Genomic DNA, 23,301 nt, shown 5'->3' with positions numbered 1-23,301 from the left:
ACTATGTGGAAAAGACCATGAATAAAGAAGTCTGGTCTAGAGAGTGACTTATTTACATAATTTTATTTTGTCTTGGTAAGAGAAAAAAAGCATAATATTTCATTTCTGTTTCTTTTAGAATAAAGAAGATATTTCCTTTGTTGTCTTGAATAAAGAAAGTGGCTCAGGTCTGGGATTCAGCGTGGCAGGTGGAGTAGATCTGGAACAGAAATCAATTACTGTAAGTGATGGTCTCAGGTTTCCCCCAGGGAAACTGCCTGCCAGTCATCTAAAATTTGGATCAATTGCTCACATTGTGAGTTATAATGTACTTTTAAAAGCTACCAGTTTTTCTGTGTATATCGAGCAATGCCAGTACTAGGTCTGTATCCTGTAAAGATTAAAATTAATATACAATAACTAAATATTATATTTATAATGTTTTATTAATAACTAAAGCAAAAGAACTACCTGAATTCAGCCGGGTCACAGGTCAAAGAGAAAAAGTGTATGGGAGAAGCTACCATCACTTAAATACAATCACATAATCTCACAAACATGAAAGTGCAGGAGAGATTAAAGGGAATTTTGAAAAATACTAAGGGGCTCCTGGGAGATGAAGTTCAAAGATTCCAATTAATACACTCCCCCTGTGATCCTTTTGGAGACCAGTCTCCCCAATGGATCATGAAAACATAATCAACTTAAAAATTGCAATAATTTGTAGGTAAAAGGAAAAGAGAACAAAACCAATGATTACTAGGTTGACGAAAAGCCAATTTGGGGGCATTCCCCTTGGCATAAGAGTATACATTCAAAACAAAGATATTTCAACCCCCCATAGTTCAATTCACATCCCAAAGTTCACACTGGATCTTCTGGGGTAGCATGTGGTCTTTGCAGCCATCTATATTCATGGCATATTCTGGACTCAGGGAAGTAGCAAATTTCTCATCCTAAAATTGCTCAAATTTAAATCAAAGTTCAACAACAATAACTTGGCCCCCATGAGGTGAATAATAGCAAACTCAGGGATCACTCAGGAATGCATGGCTGAGTTATGAGGTATGTGAATCAATTTGTAAAAGAAAATAAAAAACATCAAAAATCCAAATAAGAGAGAAAAATAGCTTGTGAATAAAATACAAAATGTAGAAGTCTTATGTCTAAAAAATCTAAGAAAAGGAAAAACAAACCTATAACAGATCCTTGAATCAGGACCCAATTAAAATGATTTAAGCAATTATGCACTTACCCCATCAGTAGCCAGGAGTACAGAAAGTTTACCATACTGTGAAAGACAGAAAAGAGACTAGATTTCAGCAGCAAATAAGAGCCAGGAAGGCAGTGAAAAGGAGGTGCTTGATAGAATGTGGCTCAGAGGAAGTCCAGCCTCTGACATATTTCAAAACGTCACAACCTAGAACCCCAAACAAGTCCAAGTCCTCTTGTCTTGGCTCAAAATTAACATCAGTCCCACTGGGATCAGTCTCTTTGACCTTTGTTCCATAGGCACTATGCAGGTGATCTGTGTACAGTGGCTTTTTTGTGTATTCCCTTCTTCTGGAATCAGACAGAATCATGAAGCAAAGTCCCATAATTTTTAAACAATCAATGGCATCATTTTTATAGTATAAATCTTTGGGGTATGCATTAATATTAGAACAAATGTATTTTAAACTTATATTATTGCAAAATCAAAAAGTGAAAAAAAATCTTCTCAATACTGTTGACATGTGCTTCGAATACAAAAGGGAGAGAAAAAAATAAAACTCAGATGCTATATTCCACATGCAAGGAAAAATAAAAAAACATTTTAAAAATCAAAAATATGTAGCTTATAATCAGTGACATTGTGTCAGCCGAGGAGAGGTGGACTACAAAGGTTACTCACTAAAAATTGAGATCCATTTCCTTTTTAACTTGGCCATGAACCACAGTGTGGGTGCATTATGATTTTCAGAATAAAACAGTAATATAGTAGATAATGCACATTCAAAGAAGTACCAAAGTCCCCAAAATTCACAATAGCCCAGCTAACTATAATAGAAAACAAACCCACTATCATATTTCATATAAGTTGCTGTATGACATTAAAAAAACCTATGAACTGATGGCTATTTGTCACAATTTTTATAAATATAGCAAATCTTTCAACCTTGGCAAATATATTTTTAAACAAAGTAAAACTTATTTGGATCTAAAACATCACCAAGAAATCTAGATTGTTCTGGTGGAAGTAAATTAAAATGATGAGTCAAATAATTATGCATACACAAAAGCCCTTTTTGACTTCTTGCTTTATATGAACTTTTTTGCCTTTAATACAACATTCTTGATAATATAAATATTAAAAAATATTCAGAAACCACTAGTTATTAAAAATATTTCTGTAGGCCCCTTAAAATTACAATTTAAATTGTAATTCTCATTAAATTCTCTAAGGGTTGTATATAACTTTTGATGAAGCCCATGTGTTATTGAAATCAGTTTTAAAAAAGATTGATATATATTAATTTAAGGTCGCCAAGGATTTTACTTATGAAAATCCTAAATGAAACACTCAAGTCAGAATGGAGTTTTATGGTAGTTTAATCACAATGGGAGTAATAAAGAAGGAGAGGGAGAGAAGGAAAGAGGTTAACTAAACCTTCTGGCAGAGCCATAAGGGAGTTTAGATCTTGGAAGACCAAGATAGAGAAGTCCTTTCACTCAGGACCTATCTGAAGGAAAACTGCCTGCAGGCCTCCTCCCTACTCGAGCTCCTAGAACGAACTGGCGCCTAGCCCTGTCCACAGGAAGTGATCGAACTCCAGAGGCTGTTCTCTACCTCACCTTCCTGCGCCTCACAAGTGCCAATGGTGGCTCAAGCTTGGCTCAGGGCAGCCCAGGTGGGCAGTTAGTTATTTCTGATTTGTCACTGACTAGTGCATGCCCGTGTAATGTGTGTGTACACAATTTTGAATGCTAGACCAAGCAAGATGGAGGAGATTTAAAAATCACATCCATCCATCATCATCTATGTGACAATTCACAAAGGCAACATGTGATTTTTGATGGATCTAATGATAAGGATTCGGGCAAGATTTTCATGGGCTTATATAATATTTTGTTCTTCAGAAAAGGTAAAGGTACAAATTAAAGATCAATATAGGCAAAACATACAAGCTTAAAATGATTCACTATTATAGAAAGGTATTGACTAGATTAATACAGATAAACTTAAAAAATTTAAACTTTAAAGTAATCAATAAATACAATAATAAAAACAAATGAGAAGGTGCAGGCAGGCAATGCAGTCAAAATCGTTTTTAACCAATTCCAATAGTCTTGTTCTATATTATAGGAGGAGAATGAACTCAAAATAGTTACAATAAATTTCCAGATCTCTTTTAAAGTTTCCTTCCCCTCCCTCAGTATTTATTATTCATTTAGATTTCTTGTCAGAGCTCTGAAGTTTCTGATAGAAGCATTGGGCAGAATCTCCACTTAGCATGTTGACAGTATTTAAGACTTTTAGAACTTTGTCAAAATATTTCAGTTTGGTTTGTAGTTTAAGTAACATAGTTCACTGCATATTCTTGAGATGTAAGCAGAACAGGAAATAGCCAATGAAAATACAAGCTTCTAGTAAAAGATTCAAGCTGAGCCAATATGTGCTTGCCTAGCTCAAGCAATTCAAATTGTTCTTTGAGAGTTTGAAGAATGGTTTGAAATAGCATTTTTTTAAAAAAGGCAGAATGGAAAGGAATTAGTTAGGAGGCTTGGAAAAGTGTTGATCTTTCACCTCCTCCCTAGGGGCAAAACTTTGAGAGAAAACAAAGGCATATTTGCATATGATAGAAAAAGTACTGCTCCTTGGTGTTTTGGGTCAAGAGAAAGAAGGAAAAAAGAACAGGCTTATTTCCCAAAACTGACTTTAAATCCAATGATTTGGAACTAACTGTGAAAAACCTTAGTAACACCCCTCTAAACTAGGAGTTCAGGATCAGCTTTAAAAAAAATCTGCTTGAAAATTAGGTGGTGTGGAGTTCTTTTCTCCACACTGAAAAATGGCTCTGACAGGCTAGAAACACACATGTGGAGTGTGAAAAGGGATTGGGGGAAAATGATTTTTATACATCACCATCTGTGGGGAAAAAAAATGTGGCTTGGAGTGACATGAGGGTCTGGTCACAGGCTGTTGGAGGGATGGAGACTGGGAAGGTACAGCTCAGGCTGAATCAGGAGCAGGAGCAGCACAATAGCCTCGATGACATGAACAGTTGGGCAGGCAGGAACACAGGCTTGAAAAAATATGTCTATTCTATCTTTAAAATATTTGAGAATTCTATCTTTTCATAGTCAGCCAAAATGTAAAGATTAAAATTAATATACAATAGCTAAATATTATATTTTATAAAGTTTTATTAATAATGACTAAAGCAAGAGAACTGCCTGAATTCAGCCTGGTCACAGGTCAAAGAGAAAGAGCCCGTGGTAGGAGCTATCACCACTTAAATACAATCAGTAATCATGCAAACATGGAGGTTCATGAGAGATTAAAAGGAATTTTGGGAAATACTAAGGGGCTTCTAAGAAATGAAGTCAGAAGATTCTAATTAATACAATCCCAAAGAGATCAAAGAAAAAGGAAATGGATTTGTATGTACAAAATTATTTATAGCAGCTCTTTAAGGTGGCAAAGAATTGGAAACTGAAGGGAAGTCTGTCAACTGGAGAATGGTTGAACAAGTTGTGAGTGCTATCAGAAATGGTGAGGGAGATGATTTCAGGAAAACATGGAAAGTTATATATATGAACAGATGCAAAGTGAAGTGAGTAGAATCAGATCTATGAAAATCAAAAAGATTTTAAAATATGTAATAACTATTTTTAAAGGCTTACCAGTAGTTTATATAAAAGGAAAAATTTCCTATACAGCTTGAACCCTTGAGGGACATAATATGAATTATAATCCATCAAAGGAGACTGAAAAGAGATCAGATATATAGGAGAGTAACCTAGAGAGACAAAAACCTATGGAGGAGAGAATAACTAGGAGGGGATAGTGGTTAAAAGTATTAAGTTCAGTAAAGATGAAGACTGAAAAAAAAACCCACTATCAAATTGAATATTTAAGAGGTCATTGAGGGATAGCAAAGTGACTCAATGATAAATAGCCAGACCTGGTTCAAATCTGGCCTCTCATACTGCCAAGCTGTGTGACCCTGGGCAAGTCACTTAACCCCAGTTGTCTAGTGTTTATTACTCTTCTGCCTTGAAGTCTATAGAGAAGGCAAGGGATTATTGTGGGATTCTAGTTTTCAATCCATTCTTTAGAAAAGGTCAGGGTTAAAAAAAAAGTCATCATTCACCTTGAAGAGAGTTGTTTCAGTTGGTGAAGTCAGAAGTCAGACTTCAAAGGGTTTGAGGAGCCAGTGATAGGAGAAAAGTGGGAACAGCAAGTATAGTTAGCTTTTTCTAGCACATTGATTGAGGAAGGGAGGGGAGATACAGGACAATAGCATGAGGAGATGGTAAAATCTAGTGAAGGGGTTTGGCTTTTTATTATTTGATTGTTTTAAGGTTGGGGGAGATTTGACTGTGTTTGAAAGCTCTAGGTAAGGAGGCAGAAGGGAAAAGGATTACCAAAGAAGAAATCTGTTTGAAAAGACATGTCATTTAAAATTATATACTGCATTGCCTATTAAAAAATATGAATAGGTTTGCTTTTGTCTTCCTTTCCCCTCATTTTTACAGGTCCACAGAGTGTTTTCTCAGGGAGTTGCTTCTCAGGAAGGGAGCATCCACAGAGGAGATCTCCTTTTATCAATTAATGGCACCTCATTGACTGGTTCCATCCATGGAGATGTTTTGAATGCTCTTCACCAAGCAAAGATGCACAAAGATGCTGTTGTTGTCGTCAAGAAAGGGAAAGACCAGGACAGGGGCTCTACAAGACAAGAACCCACACCTGCAAGTGGAAAGGTGTCAATATCCCAAAAGGATGTTATCTTGGAACTTGGAATAGGTGAGATGTCAGTCTCTAGAACCAGAGGGATGTGGGAAACTGGGGCATTTGGGTCACGGTAATGAACCTCCATATCTACTCATAACAGTAGCATGTTAAAATTAAAATTAGTTTCTCTACTAAAAGTATTATATTTTATGAGGTTTATTAAAGATTATTAGAATTAAGAAAGAAAGAAAATACAAAATAAGAAAGCACGTGCCTAGGAGGACTGAAAGGCCCATTTAATTTCACTTACTACACCTTGAGAGACACATGTGCTTAGAAGCGGAAGCTGAGAGAGAGCTGAAGTAGACAGAGAGTCAATTTAAATACAAATTGTGTTCTCACACTCAGGTGAGGACTCAGGGTGATACTATAGGGAATTCTGGAAACTACCAAGGACTTCTGGGAATTGAAGTCTGGGGTTCAAATCTCCATTTTACAGCATCCCTAGAAACAAATGCTCTAGAGTCTCTATCCAATGGTGCCAGCTTCCAGAGACCTCTGTCTATTCTGGGGTCTGTGTACTCCAAAGTCCAAGGTGTGTGTGTGTGTGTCTGTCTGTCTGTCTGTCTCTCTTTCTCTGTCTCTCTCTGTCTGTCTCTGTCTCTCTGTCTCTCTGTCTCTCTCTGTCTCTCTCTGTCTCTCTCTGTCTCTCTCTGTCTCTCTCTCTCTCTCTTCTCTCTCTCTCTCTCTCTCTCTCTCTCTCTCTCTCTCTCTCTCTCTCTCTCTCTCTCTCTCTCTCTCTCTCTCTCTCTCTCTCTCTCTCTCTCCCTCCCTCCCCCTCCCTCCCTCCCTCCCTCTCTCCCTCTCTCTCCTTCTCCTTCTCCTTCTTCCTCTCCATCTCCCCCCCCTCCCTCTCTCTCCCCCAAACCAGATTTGTGATTTCATTGATTTACAAAACTCCCAGGTGAATAAGTCTCTATTTTCCCTGCAACTTATGCTTACATAGACTTTTCTTTTTAAACTATTAACGTATGTCTTTGTAACAGTTTCAAAGCATTCATTTTGAGAGTGTTAATGCCAGGAAAGAATAAGTGATTTTTGGAGTCAAAGGTCCTTGGTTGGACCTGCCTTTATCACCTGATCTCTTGGGGCATATATTTCCTAATCTGTAAAATGAAGGATTATACCAGATGGCCTCCACGCTCCCTCTTAACTATAAAGCCAAGATCCTAAGATCTCTTGACCTCAGCCCAAATTAATGTCACCAGTTGATAACTGATTTTTGAATTGTGGATATCCACAAAATTGCAAAACTTCCTTATGTGGCTCAATTAATGCTTCGAAGATTTTTACCAAGTGAAGGCTCCCTTTAGTGTTGAGGATGAGGAAGACTATATAGAGAAGACCCCACAGGAGCAAATTGAAGACAGCTACTATCTGCTTCTCTCTATGCAATTCTAAATCTAGCCTTGGGCTATAGGAAATTTAGCCTTGGCCTCTTAAACAGGTCAGAAAGGACATTTTTTTCAGCCACATTTAAGGAAACCCAGGTTCTCTGATCATGCCTTTACCTCCCTGTTTTGAAATGAACAAATTCCAAAAATCTGGAGAAAGAAGTCAGTTCCCTAGTCTATACCTTCCTAGACTTTGCTTCAAACATCACTTAGACAGGTATGTGTTCAGTTGTGATTCTACTCCAGGACATTTCAGATCCTACTTCTCTGATCTCTCTGAGACTTGGTTTTTTTATCCATAAAATGGGTATGACAATAGGGATGGGAATAGGATCCAATTTTCATTGGCATCTAGGATTCAAGGATACAGAATCTCTCCTATCACTAAAAATCAGTGTTTGCTCTGCAATAAAGAGTCTTAGAGAGTGATCGAGAGCTCTGAGAAATTAAATATTTTTCCTGGAGTCAGGCAACAAGCACGGGTCAGAGATAGATTCTGAACCGAAGTCTTCCTGATTTTGAGGTCAGACCTCTTGTCACACTATACTTTGATGGCATAATAATACTGGATCTCAGTCTGTGATACTATGTCCTGCTACACTGTCATGTTTGTTGTGAGACTTACCTGAGGTACAGTATGTAAAGCCTTTTAAATAGCCTTTAAAGCACTGACTAAATGTTGAGGTTTTTATTACGGATAAAAATTTAATAATATTAACTAGTAATAATTCTTATTGCTAATAATAACAGTTACTACTATTACTAATGATGATAATGACATTTGACACAAAGTGTGTTACAGATTGTTCTCTCATTTGATCTTTACAAAAACCCTAGCAGGTAGGTGCTATTATGATCCTATTTTACAGATGAGAAAACTGAGGCTCAAAGAGGGGAAGGGATTTTTCCAGAGCCACACAGCTAGCAAAGCAAAGTGCTGAGGGGAAGATTTGAACCAAGACCTTCTTGGCCTAATATTCTACTTGCCCCTTTTTGCTAACCTCTGGGAAAAGCCTGCTGACCTTCTCTGGTCAGAGCTAATACTGGGGGACACCAGAGGCTAATATAATTTCTTAACTATACGTGAGAGTTCGTTTTGAAGAAAACTTGATTCAAGGATATCTGCATGACTGTGAGAAGAAGGAACATGGATGGGATCCTAACACCTCATTTCTGACTTTTGTTGCAGCAGGCAGACAGACAGATCTGAATGGTGCAGTATGGGTTGAGTTATTGAAGACTTCCGCTGGTCTAGGCTTCAGTCTTGATGGAGGAAAAGCATCTGTGGCTGGAGACCGACCATTGTTAATAAAGCGAGTGTTTAAAGGTACTCTGCTTAAGAGACTTACTAAACTTCCTGTGATGTGCAATTTGTTTTCTTGATGTAAAGCTTTAAAAGTTTTCATTTCAACTGGGAAGAGCTCAGGCATTTTTTTTTTTATGCACGTGGAATACCTTAGTTAACAAGACTTATCGCTGTAAAAAGTACTATGTGCATTAAGAGTCCCAGGGATTATTAGGGGAGCATGTCAGATCTATGGATAAGGGAGGCATTTAGGACCAAACAAGAGATAGAGAGCATTATAAAACATAAAATGGATAATTTTGATCATATTAAAATGATTTTGCATAAACAAAACATATGCAACCACAATTAGAGGAAAAGCAGAAAGTTGGGAAAATGTTTTTACAACAAATATATCTGATAAAGGTCTAATTTCTTGAATAGTTAAACATAAAAATGAAACTCATTTTTCTTTTTTTTCTTTTTTCTTTTTAATTTCAAACATTGTTCCTTGGTTACAAAAATCATTTTCTATTCCCCCCTCCGCTCCCCCACCCCTCCCATAGCCAGTGCACAATTTGACTGGGTATTGCCTGTGTTCTTGATCAGAACCTCTTTCCATGTTGTTGGTATTTGCAATAGGATGTTCATTTGGAGTCTATTTCCCCATTCATATCACCTTTGACCCATGTCATTAAGCAGTCGTTTTTCTTCTGTGTTTCTACTCCCACAGTTTTTCCTCTGGATGTGGATAGTTTTTTCTCCTGTACCCCTCTAGCTTGTTCAGGGTCGTTGCATTACCACCAATGGAGGAGTCCATTACATTCGATTGTACCACAATGTATCAGTCTCTGTACAACGAAACTCTTTTTTCAGTGAATAGTCAAAGGATGTGATAGTCAAAGGCAGTTTTCACATGAAGAAATCAAAGCTGTGTATAGTCATATGTGGAAAGAGTGCTCCAAATCACTTAATTAGAGAAATGCAAATAAAACCAAACCTGAAGTACCATTTCACACCTATCAGATTGGCTAATGTAACAGTAAAAGGAAACAATAAATGTTGGCGGGGATGTGGGAAAATTGAGACACTAATAATACACTGGTTAAGTGGAATCGTGCGTCGGCTATGGGAGAGGGAAAGGTGGTGGGAGGGGGGGCGGGGAGGAAAAGAAAATGATCTTTGTTTCCAGTGAATAATGTTTGGAAATGACCAAATAAAATAATGTTTAAAATTTTTTAAAAATTAAATAAGTAAAAAAAAATAATACACTGGTTAGTGGAGTTGTGAACTGATCCAATCATTGTGTTTTTTTGTTTTTTTTTTTAAATATATTTTATTTGATCATTTCCAAGCATTATTCGTTAAAGACATAGATCATTTTCTTTTCCTCCCCCCACCCCCCATAGCCGACGCGTAAGTCCACTGGGCATTAGATGTTTTCTTGATTTGAACCCATTGCTTTGTTGATAGTATTTGCATTAGAGTGTTCATTTAAAGTCTATCCTCTGTCATGTCCCCTCAACCTCTGTATTCAGGCAGTTGCTTTTTCTCGGTGTTTCCACTCCCATAGTTTATCCTTTGCTTATGAATGGTGTTTTTTTTCTCCTGGATCCCTGAAAGTTGTTCAGGGACATTACACCGCCCCTAATGGAGAAGTCCATTACGTTCGATTATACCACAGTGTATTAGTCTCTGTGTACAATGTTCTCCTGGTTCTGCTCCTCTCGCTCTGCATCACTTCCTGGAGGTTGTTCCCCATGGAATTCTTCCACTTTATTATTCCTTTTAGCACAATAGTATTCCATCACCAACATATACCACAGTTTGTTCAGCCATTCCCCAATTGATGGGCATCCCCTCGTTTTCCAGTTTTGGGCCACCACAAAGAGCGCAGCTATGAATATTTTTGTACAAGTCTTTGTGTCCATTATCTCTTTGGGGTACAGACCCAGCAGTGCTATGGCTGGGTCAAAGGGTAGATATTCTTTTGTCGCCCTTTGGGCATAGTTCCAAATTGCCCTCCAGAATGGTTGTGATCCAATCATTGTGAAGAGCAATTTGGAACTCTTCTCAAAAGACTCTAAAACTATGCTTTTGATCCATCAGTATTATTACTAGGTCTGTATCCTAAAGAGATTTTTTAAAAAGGGAAAAGTACCGATTTGTACAAAAATATTTATTACAGCTCTTTTTGTGTTAGTGAAGAACTGGAAATTGAGGGGCTTTTGCATTATACGACTGTGATGGGAGTGATGAGAAGGATGATTGCAGAAAAATTTGGAAAGACATATGAACTGATGTAAAGTGAAATGAGAAGAACTAGGAGAATTTTGTATATATAATGACAGCAATTTTGTTTTGATGAGCAGCTGATGAACTCAGCAATGCAGTGATCCAAGACCATCCCAGAGACTCATGATGAAAAATGCCTTCTGCCCTCTGAGAAAAAAACAGATGGAGTCTAAATACACTTTCCTCCTCTTCCTTCCCCTCTTTTACAAAATAATTAATATGGAAAGTGTTTTGCATCACTGCACATGTAAAGTCTAGATCAGATTGCTTTTTGTCTCAGGGAGGACTAAGGAGTGGGATAGAGGATGCGAAGAAGAAGATAAAGAATTTGGAACTCAAAACTAAAAAAAAAAGAATAATAAAAAATTGGGGGGGGATATTAACAAAAAATTTCCCTAGGAATTGAACTCTCCAATTATATATTGACTGTGCCTTTGCCTTATTTCAACTAAATTTGTAAATATTAGACTGAGAAAAGGTAAGGATTTTCAGTCTTAGCCTTAGAAAGCACAAAATGAGGTACCCTTGAAGAACACATTGAAAACACAGCAAAGTCCTGTATCAGTTTCTTTTATGTCCAGATGTAATAGAGCTCTCAACCCACCATTAGGAAGACCAATCTAGAGCAGTGTCCTGTAGAGGTCTATGTAGCTTGCTGGAAAGAGGAAACCTGTGGTTGCTGCTGGACTTCATGTTTACAGGAACTAGTGATGCTGAAGCTTGTAACTTCTTTTCCTTTTGCCAGGAAAGAAAATTAAAAACTTATGATCTCAAACTTAATCTATAATAACTCTTCTTATTCCTACAAGGATATGCTTATTATCTCCTACTAAATTACAATATAATTAAGCTAAAATAAATTGAAGTAATGAACACTAATTGGTTTAAAGGTTATTCCTTTTTGGAAGTCACTTATCCTCTGCCTCAGCTTCCTTTGTCACTTACAAAGTGACAAAGTGGAGAGAGTGCCAGGCCTGGACTCAGAAATCCTCATTTTCCTGAGTTTAAATCTGACCTCAGACACTTGCTGGCTGAGTGACCTTGGGCAAGAAGATTTTGAATATTTTTTTTCTCTTCTTCAAATCAGACTATTTTTCTGATGATCTCTCCCATAAGTTTTGATGCTCAAAGTCAACTACAATTCTGGTTAACAGTTAGATTTCAGAAATATAGTATGCTATCCTAAAAATCATTGTCTGGTGACCATTATGGTTTCTAAAGTGAACCTTTAAGCCTCCTGGACTTCCTACTCTTGAGAAACCTCATTTTCTTTTCTTTTAAAAAAATTTTTTTAATTTAAATAACAAAAACTCCACATAAGTTTTCCAAAGCCATATGATCCATATTGTCTCCCTTCTTCTTTTCCCCCTCCCAGAACTGACAAACAATTCAATCTGGGTTATGCATGTATTATCACATAAAACATATTTCCATATTATTCATTTTTTATAAGTGAGTGAATAATCTTATAGAACCAAAATCCCAAAGCATATACCCAAATAAACAATTGACAAATCATATTCCAACTTCATTTTCTAAGGTTAGGAATTTGTATAACCAACATGTATTTCTTTATTAACTGCCTTAAAAAAAGATGATTTTCTAATTTGGGTGGATTTTTTGGTTTGTTTTCTTAAAGAACTCTGACTAAGAGCAGATTATCTCTTACTCAGTTGAAAAGCCTGATCTCATTTTTGCTTGTCCCCAAGTTCATAAATTTTGCTATGAGGGCAATTCAGGGATAAATCACTCCCAGGGTGAGAAATTAGTTACACAGCTTCTGAAAGTCATTGGAATTCTTCAGCTTCCTTACTCAGTACTCTCTGTTTGTTCTTATTCACAGGTGGTGCTGCAGAACAAGCCGGGACAATTGAAGCTGGAGATGAAATTCTTGCCATTAGTGGAAAGTCACTTACAGGGCTCATGCACTATGATGCCTGGAACATTATTAAGTCTGTCCCAGAGGGGCCTGTGCAATTACTAATTAGAAAGCACCGAACAGCAGTATGAATCCCGTGGCGGCTTATTACATTAGCCACAAAGGACTCTCCAATCCCTCCCCCCCCCCCACTTCATTTTGTTTCAAAGTGATTTGTGCTTGTAGTATGGAGTCCTTGAGCCACTGAGAGCCACATTGGTGTGGGCCAGTGAAGCGTGTACAGACCGTCCATTGAGGAGAATTCCTAAGACCCTGCTAGAATTTGGAAGGGTATAAAAACCCTGATGTTTTGGGGTACAAAGAGACAGTGAACCTGAATATTGGGAGTATTTTTGGCTTTTAGTCTGTGACCATCCTTAGCCTGACAACAGAGTTTTCAGGTTAGGGATATAAAATCTTGGTTGCTGTCTTGTCAGGATAAGGTTTTAGACTGTGTCCATGTCAATTAATCATTTCCTGACAGCATAAATAGAATTAGTCTTCAATTCTGACAGATCAATAGAAGGAACTCAAACATACATCTTTAGAGTCAAAATGAAAAGACCACCATTTTGTGGGTAAATTAACAGGATGCTTTGGGTGCATGAAAAGCTGCCATAGTTGTAAATATTACCTGAAGGAAAAGGTTAAAAATTATGATCTAACCATGTGGTGAGCTCAGGTATTGTCTAAAACAGAAAAAAGCAAAAATGAGAAAACTCTACCCAAGAGGGCAGTGGAGTGTATTTTTTTCTGTGTATATTTTTCCTGTTTACAAAGCAATTAAATAATGTTTCTTCTTAAAACCCCAAATTTCTGAACACAGGCCAGCTGTTCAGCATTCATCAACTTTGCAGAACATACATTCTGATTGAATATGAACTTGAAAATCGGGATATGGGTTGGGTTCCACTTGAATGAATTGAGTTTGGTCATTAAAATAACAACTAATAGAAAGATGTCAATGTCATTAAGCTTTAGACCTTTATTTCAAATGGTTTTAATTTTTATTTTTATTAATCAAATATGCTTTAATTGGCCAGTAGATTTATAGATATGTCATTGGAGCACATCTGGACCCTAAAATATTTTGAGGAAGTTTTCTTTTTGGTGTTTTAGGAAATTAATACTTCCAAGTCCTGGAACCCCTCTCATGCTGTGCAATGCTTGTTACCCTTTGTATGATAATGCTTTTTCAAATATATTCTGTTTGTCAAAAGCATTTTCTTGCTGAAAACTGTTGTGACCCTATTGCTGTTTTGGAAGTCCCCTCCTTGTGGCTCATCCTTTTAAAGATATGACAGTCCACAGGAACTCCTTTCTCCTTTTTGTGCCATTTCTTGCATCAAAACTGATTCAGGAGGATTCTTTGCTAAGAAATATTTCTTGATAACTCAGAATCCTTATCTGCTTCAGTAAAAAGATAATGAGAAATGCAGATGATGTCAATTATTCTTTTCAGTGGTTAAACTAGAAATGAGTGTGATGCATGTATATTTTCTGGGAGACTATTGTTCTCAGATAAAATAGGCTTTGAAGATTGATTCACTCTCTTATTGAATAAAGTGAAGGCTTAATTCTGTGAACTTAGAGAAAGGAAATTAGAGACTTGTATTCCATAGAATCATGTTGAATCTCCACTCTACCTGTTTGATATGCTGATTTTCCAGGCATTCCATGCCAACCAAGCATCTATGATTATTGGCCTCTTTCAAATGAGGGAGGAATTTCAATGTCTTTCCAAGCCCTGACTCCTCATCCAAGGAGAGAGGATGGCTGCTGGAGTGATGGTGTGATCAGAAGTTCAGTGGAATTAAGTGATTATTTCATTATCATGAAGTGTGCAAGGAATCAGAGTAGAAACTTCTTCCTTATATTCATTGGGGTCAGTGTGAAGCAATACCCTTCAAGTGACCACTGAAATAAGCAGAGACATCCCTTGCCTCCTGTCACACTCATTGGCTGGATGAAATGGAGAGGGGTTTGCAGTATTGAAATGTAAGGTATTTTTAAAAAATATTTTATTTGGTAGTGATGGTGGTAGTTGTCTTTTTGGGCTTACACAACAGCTGGAAATGATAGAACGCTGATCTTATTTGAGTCTCACAACTCCTTACTCATGGTAGCTAGAAGTTTAGAGCCTTTTTATTAGGTAAATTTTTGTCAGTCAGCATTGGCATTAAAGGTATGACTGGTTTAGAATCTGAAATAGAAACCCTTTGTCTTATGTATTCAAGACTCTGGCATGATGTGTGTTTCAGATGAACCCTCCTGGTCCAACCCTTCTTTAAATGAACACAAATGAACTAAAACTTTTGTTTTTTATTTGTGCTTTTTCACAAGTTGGTCATTCACAGAGAGCCTATAGCAGATGATCTGTAATTAGGGCATGTATATGTAATTGCGAAAATATTATTCAAAGAGTTGAAGTAGATTTGGATGGGTAGGTGCAAATGGAACCCAATCAATTTCAATTTTAAGTGTTTGGCTAAATTTATATCATATCTGTTGTATGATGTTGTACATTGATACTTTATTTATATAAAATAAAATGCCTTGTACATTATTAAAATGTGAGTGCAATAATAGTAAATAGACTGTACATTTTTTTAAAGACTTGCTTTTTTCTCTAGGTTATGTAAATCTGCGTCTCTGTAAACATGGGTTTTTAAAGTAATTTTCAAAAAATAAACACTATTTAGACTTGCTTCATTTTGCAATTTCTGAGTCAAATAGACAAATCAACACACACCGATTAAGTTATAAACATCTTACAAAGTATTTCAAAGTTATTCCTAACTGTTACATTTAATTGTGGTTGAGACTGAAATATATTAATTAGGTGGTTGCCAGGGATTTAATTTCTAAATCCCAAAATGAATTACTAAAGTAAATGGAATTTATGGTAGTTTATTTACGATACAGGGAAGATATTAAGGAAGAGAGAAAAGGAGAGGGAGGGAGAAAGGGAGAGGGAGAGAAAGCACGTGCTCTGGCTTCCTCTGATACCAGTTAGAAATTCTCTAAGCCCCAGCCAGGGAGAAAAAATCTCAAGACGATGGGCCTTTCTTGGAGGTTTACACTTTCAAGAAAGGCAAGGTGACTAAGTCAGCCTTTCACTCACCAGTGGTGACCGTCTACAAGGAAAGAAGTCTTTGATTTCATTTTTTTCTTAAATTCTTCCTACCTGCTTAAGAGAAAAAATATTTTAATATTTTCATATTTTGGGTCTTAGTTGAAAATTGGCTCCAATTTTGGCTTGATTATTGATCAGTTATATGTACATGATGTATTTAGGTTATGTGAAGATTGGATTTAGCTATCTCCTGATTGTAAAGGTGTGAACTAAAGAGTGTGCAGTCCTTGAGAAAAGCATCTGTTGTGATTGGTAGACTTGAAATTTAGGGGAGGTGACACAAGAAAAAAAGATCTTTAAAAGAGGACGAAAAGCCAGAAGAGCGATTTGATATTCAATTCAAGATTCAATTTGAGGAGATTGAAGAGCTCTCTGACTTGTAGGAGAGACTGGAAGACGGACACTTGAGGAGCAAAGCATGCAAAACCAACAAAGGGGGCCAAGGGATAGTAGGAAATGTTTCCTATGTTCTAAAATAGGACATGCGGTCAGAACATGTCCACTAAAACAAAAATATGAGCAAGGGCATAGTAAGGAAGATACCAAAATCAGTACTCACAGGGTAGAGTGTATAACAACAGAAATTATGGCAAGCAACAAACCAATAACAAACAGTGTTACAATCATTGCAGTTTCAGGGAGGAAGAGACACCCGACCTGACATCAATGCAAGAAGTTATAAGCTCAGGAGCTAAGCCACATTACTCTCAAGTGGTATCAAAAGGGGGCCGGTATACAGCATGAAGCTGGGTCTCAGTTTCACTTAGCACACTGAAAGGGACAAAAATGAAAAACTTGGGAGGAACCTCAGGGAGGAAAGATAAGAGCATAAACACAAAATGGAAAAAGGGAGATGGAAGAAAAAGGGAGGAATTTAAGATTTTGATGGTGGGAGAACAAAACATTAGGCAGAATAATATGGGAGAAAACTTAAGTGCAAAACAGAGATCCATAGTTGAGATGGAGAGACAACTGGGAAATATCATTACACACATGAGAAAAGACATATTTGATTCACAACAAGGGGGCGTACAGATCAACAAGGAAAAAAAAAACAGAACAAATCAGAACATACCTAGATAACTTTTTAGCTTGCAGGCTGGTTCTGGGGATTGCAAAAAGGAAGAAGAATGGCAAATCCTTCAAGCAATAACTTTACAGTTCTCCAGCTCACTCTAACAACGTAGCAGGAAAGAACACTGTAATAAGTAAACTGAAAGATGAATACACAAACCCCACCATCAAAATAACTAAAAAACAAAAAGATACAGGTCAGCTGCAAGTGGATACAGTTAAGAATCATGAGAAGGGAAAAGGCAATGAAAGTAAAACTGGCTTAAACAAAAAAGCAAAATAATTTTACCCACAATGTTATATCAAAAACTCTATACCACTCCAGGACTATAGACCTGGGAAAGGAGTTAGCACAAGTCAAATCTCATTCAAACATGACAGTCTATCTCCTGAAACAGAATCTGAAACAGAATCTAAGGGAATGGGTAAAAGAGAACAAGATATAAGCTATACAGACATGAAACCTTTAAACAGCTTTGAAACAGTACATGGGAAAAATAAAAATGCAGACCCTCTCTCTGACAAGCAATACCACCAAAACAGCTGTCAGCATGTAAATTGTCCTAGATTCTTACATACAATCAGCTCCCGATGACCATATCATATATGACAAGAATCTAAGAGAAAAGGAGGATCATACTTTGATGCAAGGGAAACCAGAAGAATTGCAAAACTACACAAACTCATAACACATTAAGGGGCAAGAAGGGACAAAAGGCATGGGGGGAACTATACATTTAAACAACATGATAGCAAATTCACAAGATGGAGCAGAAATACCTGAGCCATATGTTTGGATATAAGGATAAAAGGATAAAAGGATTGATAGAGGGGCAAGTAGATCTGTACTAAAGATCATATCAGAGGCCAGTCCTCTTGGTTGTGGGACAAGAGGTAAGTGTCTTCCAGGATGCCAGGGAGCCACAAGGCTTCTTGTGTCCTCCCAGAGTGCTCATGAATTCTGTCCCCCCATCCAGATAAGCCTCAGGCCTTGCTTTGCATCTGATGAAATGGTAGATGTGAAACCTTAATAGATTTATGAATTCAAAATAAAACTTTCTTTAAAAAAAAAAGATGGATAGAGATTTATGTTAAATTCTCACAGTGGTTTATAATATAGTTCAAAATCTCACAAAATGGTTCAAAGAGAAAACTAAAAAAAAAAATTATAGCAGAAAATCAAAAAAGTAAAGCAGAAACCAGGCCTTAAAGACCAGAATTGAGCAACTAGAAACCAATGATCTGGCAAAACAGCAAGAATTAATGAAGCAAAGTCAAAAGACTGACAAAATAGAAGAAAACATAAAATATCTCACTGACAAGGTGACAGATCAGGAAAACAGAGGAAGGAGAGACAATTTGAGAATCATTGGTCTACCTGAAAAGCCAGAATAAACAGAAATCTTGATATCATAGTATAAGAAATCATCCAAGAAAACTGCCCTGATGTTCTTGAACAAGGAAGCAAAATAGACATTGAAAGAGTTCATAGAATACCCTATACACTAAATCCCCAAAAGACAACTCCCAGGAATGTAATTGCCAAATTCCAGAGCTTTCAAGCTAAGGAGAAAAATCTACAAGAAGTCAAAAAGAGACAATTTAGATACCAAGGAGCACCAATTGGGATCACTAAAGACCTAGGAGCTTACACACTAAAGGACCACAAGGCCTGGAACATGATATTCAGAAAAGAAAGAAAACTGGGTCTTCAACCAAGAATCACTTATCCATCAAAACTGACTAAATATTTCCAGGAGAAAGTATGGGCATTCAGCAAAATAGAAGATTTCAAAGTATTTGTAAAGAAAAGACCAGAACTAAGTGGAAAGTTTGATATCCAAACACAAAGATCAAGAGAAACATGAAAAGGTAAATAAGAGAGGGAAAAGGGGGAAAATGTTTTTTTTAAATCAAACTCTCTTCTTTAAGAGCTAAAATTAGATCAAATTATATATATATATTAATATATATGGGGGAAATGTTATTTGTAACTCTGAAAAATTGTATTCATTATTATAGTAATTAGAAGAATCACTCATAGGAAAAGATTGGGGCATTAAGGGTTATAAGATGGTATGCAAAAAAAAAAGAAAAATGGGGGGGGGGGATAGAAGATGGCACCAAGAGATACTTGAAGAGATAAAATAAATAAGATTATTCTTCACACAAAGATACCCATGGGAAGGGGAGGGGGAGAATACTCTTATAAGAAGGAGAGGAAGAGAGTACTAATAGGTAATACTTAATCCTTACTCTCAGTGAAATCAATTCTGAGAGGGAAGAGCATTTAGATCCATTGGGATCTTGAATTCTATCTAATCCTTCAGGTAAATGAGAAGGGAAAACTAAAGGGGGTAGGGGAGTGTGATATCAAAATCACCTTTAAAGACATATATATTAATTTAAGGTCACCAAGGAATTCATTTATGAAATTCCTAAAATGAAACACTCAAGTCATAATGGAGTTTTATGGTGGTTTAATTACAACGGGAGTAAGAAAGGAGAGGGAGAGAAGGAAAGAAAGGGAAAAGCAAAAAGGTTAACTTAACCTTCTGGCAGAGCCAAAGGGATTTTAGACCTGGAAGGCCAAGGTAGAGAAGAGAATCAGTACCTTCACTCACGTGACCAATATGGAGGAAAACTGCCTGCGGGCCTCCTCCTTGCTCAAGCTCCTAGAACGAACTGGCTCCTAGCCCTGTCCACAGGAAGTGAGCAAACTCCAAAGGCTGTTCTCTACCTCACTTCCTGTGCCTCACAAGTGCCAATGGTGGCTCAGGCTTGGCTTAGGATAGCCAAGGTGAGAAGGTAGTTATTTATGATTTGCCATTGACTAGCATATGCCCGCATAGTGTGGGTATGCACAATTTTGGGGGGTGCTAGACCAAGCAAGATGGAGATTTAAAAATCACAGGAAGAGGGAGTACAAAAAGGGAGGGAAGGAGAGGTGGAGGGAATTTAACAGACCCTAAAAAACAAAACAAGAAGAGAACAAAAAGGGAGGGGCCAGAAAGGGAAGCATATCAAGGGAGGGGATTAGGGGGATTTATTAAAAGTAAACCACTGGTTTAAAAGGATATAGCAAAAGAAGAAAGGACAGAACTAGGAGAGGATATCAAAATGCTAGGGAATTCACAAGTGACAATCAGAACATTGAAGATGAATGGGATGAACTCACCCATAAAATGAAAACAAATAGGAAAATGGATTAGAATCCAAAATCCTACCATATGCTGTCTACAAGAAACACACCTGAGGCGGGTAGATACTCACAAGGTTAGAATTAGAGGTTGGGGAAAAACCTATTGGGCCTCAACTGAGAGAAAGAAGGCAAGAGTTGCAATCATGATATTGACAAAGGCAAAGTAAAAAGAGACCTGATTAAAAGGGATAGGGAAGGTAAATACATCCTGATAAAAGGGAGTATAGACAATGAGGAAATATCAGTAATCAACATGTATGCACCAAATGGTATAGCATCCAAATTTATAAAGGAGAAACTAGTAGAATTGAAGGAGGAAATAGATAGTAAAACTATACTAGTGGTAGACCTGAACCTACCACTATCAAATTTAGATAAAACAAATAAAAAATAAGAAAGAGGTAAAAGATGTGAATGAAATCCTATAAAAATTAGAGTTAATATATATATGGAGAAAAATAAATAGGGACAAAAAGGATTACACCTTCTTTTCATCAGCACATGGTACATTCACAAAGACTGACCATGTACTAGGTCATAAAAATATGGCAAACAAATGCAGAAAAGCAGAAATAATAAATGCAACCTTTTCAGATCATAACATAATAAAAATAATGATCAGTAAGGGTACATGGAGAGCCAAGTCAAAAATTAATTGGAAATTAAATAATATGATTGTCCAAAATTGGTTACTTAGAGAACAAATCATAGAAACAATTAATAATTTCATTGAAGAAAATGACAATGATGAGACATCCTTTCAAACTCTATGTTTGAAAACTCAGCCAAAGCAGTACTGAGGGGAAAATTTATATCCTTGAGTTAATATATTAACAAAAAGGAAGGGCAGAGGTCAATGAATTGGACATGCAAATCAAAAAATTTGAAAGTGAACAAATTAAAACCCCCCAGGAGAAAACCAAATTAGAGATCCTAAAAATTAAGGGAGAAATTAATAAAATTGAAAGTGATAGAACTATTGAATAAATAAATAACACTAGAATCTGGTATTTTAAAAAAACAGAATAGACAAAGTACTGGTCAATCTAATAAAAAAGGAAAGAAGAAAATGAAATTAACAGTATCATAGATGAAAAGGGAGACCTCACCTCCAATGAAGAGGAAATTAAGGCAATCATTAAAAACTATTTTCCCCAATTATATGGCAATAAATGTGCCAATCTAGGTGATATGGATGAATATTTACAAAAATATAAACTGCCTAGTGTTACAAGGGAATCACTTTAAAAGACTGATATATATTAATTTAAGGTCGCCAAGGAATCAGCTATGTAATTCCTAAATAAAAAACTCAAGTCAGCCGTCAGCCTTTTTTGGAGTTTAATTACAATAGGAGTAAGAAAGGAATTAGAGATAGAGAGAGAGAAAAAGGGAGAGAAGGGAATAGGGCTTAAATACCCCTTCTGTTTAGGCTGGGCCAAAAGGCCCAAGCCCTTAGATAGCTGGGGCAAAGAAAAGAGATCAGTCCCTATTACTCACGTGTCCAAAATGGAGAAACAGTCTCAGAGGCCCCCACCTTCAGCTTCCTTCCGAGCCAGCTTCCTCAGAGCCCAGGAACCACACCGACCAAAAACTCAACCACCCCCCTCGAGTCTCCAGACCCTCCTATCTTTAAGGAAGCCATCCAAGTTCCTCCCCTCAGTTCTCCCATCTACCAATCACTCTTCATCAATTTCCCTGTGCCAATGGAGGCTCTAGCTTAACCCAGGACCGCCCAGAGGTTTCTGGCTTTTGCACATGTCTGTTGAAGGTCATATTTTCAAATGATTAAATCTTTACTCCTATTGCTACAGCCCTTTCTAAATCCTGTTAACTTGAGTATGGTAGAGATTGGAATAATTAAATTTTGATCTAGGCTGCAGCCCTTACTCAATCCTATTAGGACTGAATAGGGTGGAGATTTATTCCAAGTATCTCCATTGTATCAATTCTAAAATCAATCAAGACTCAAAGAAATTCCTGTTCTATGCTTAAGCATAGGTCAAAGTCCTTTCCATTGTTCAGCAAAGGGTTTCTGTCCTAAAGTAATCTTAAGAAGGGAAGAGAAGGAACCTCCCATGCCAATGGGGTTCCCATTCCAATAGACTATCAGTAAGAAATTTTCCAAGTATGAAATATCCCAATGGTGAAATTTCCAACATTTATAAGTCTAAGGAAATTTGAGGTTTACACTAGATTAACAGAAGAAGAAATAGAATTCTTAAATAATCCCATATCAGTAAAAGAAATCCAACAGGCCATCAAAGAACTCCCTAAGAAAAAATCCCCAGGTACAGATGGATTCACAAATGAATTCTATCAAACATTCAAAGAACAGCTAATCCCAATACTATACAAACTATTTGACATAATAAGCGAAGAGGGAGTTCTACCAAATTCCTTTTATGACACAAATATGGTACTGATTCCAAAGCCAGGCAGGTCAAAAACAGAGAACCTACCCAAATTAATTTACTTATTTAGTGCCATACACATTGAACTACCAAAAAACTTCTTTACTGAATTAGAAAAAAACAACAAAGTTCATTCGGAAGAACAAGAGATCAAGGATATCCAGGGAAAGCATGGAAAAAATGCAAAGGAAGGAGGACTTGCAGTCCTAGATCTCTAACTATACTATAAAGCAGTGGTCATCAGAAGAATTTGGTACTGGCTAAGAGACAGAAAGGAGGATCAGTGGAATAGACTTGGGGTAAGTGACCTCAGCAAGACAGTTTATGACAAACCCAAAGACCCCAGCTTTTGGGACAAAAATCCAGTATTTGATAAAAACTGCTGGGAAAATTGGAAAACAGTGTGGGAGAGATTAGGCTTGGATCAACACCTCACATGCTACACCATGATAAACTCAGAATGGATGAATGACTTGAACATAAAAAAGGAAACTATAAGTAAATTAAGTGAACACAGAATAGTATGCATGTCAAACCTTTGGAAAGATTTTAAAACCAAGCAAGACTTAGAAAGAGTCTCAAAATATAAAATAAATAATTTTG

General features: G+C 36.9%; 1 protein-coding gene across 6 annotated transcripts in view; it reads left to right on the top strand.

The window, feature by feature from the left end:
• Positions 1-15,580, top strand: part of PDZD2 (PDZ domain containing 2) — a 514,756-nt gene extending 499,176 nt beyond the window's left edge. For 5 of the 6 annotated variants that reach the window (XM_007487504.3, XM_056824531.1, XM_056824529.1 and 2 more), the window contains 4 exons: positions 119-220; positions 5,722-5,992; positions 8,564-8,701; positions 12,798-15,580. In XM_007487504.3, the coding sequence (XP_007487566.1) occupies positions 119-220; positions 5,722-5,992; positions 8,564-8,701; positions 12,798-12,964 (678 nt within the window). In that variant the 3' untranslated portion in view covers positions 12,965-15,580. The remainder of the gene's footprint in view (positions 1-118; positions 221-5,721; positions 5,993-8,563; positions 8,702-12,797) is intronic. The other variant, XM_007487505.3, reaches the window with a different exon arrangement.
• The last annotated feature ends 7,721 nt before the right edge of the window (positions 15,581-23,301 follow it).

This window comes from Monodelphis domestica, chromosome 3 (genome assembly GCF_027887165.1).
Source record: "Monodelphis domestica isolate mMonDom1 chromosome 3, mMonDom1.pri, whole genome shotgun sequence".
Lineage (NCBI taxonomy): Eukaryota > Metazoa > Chordata > Mammalia > Didelphimorphia > Didelphidae > Monodelphis > Monodelphis domestica.
This window is presented reverse-complemented; position numbering and strand designations above follow the sequence as displayed.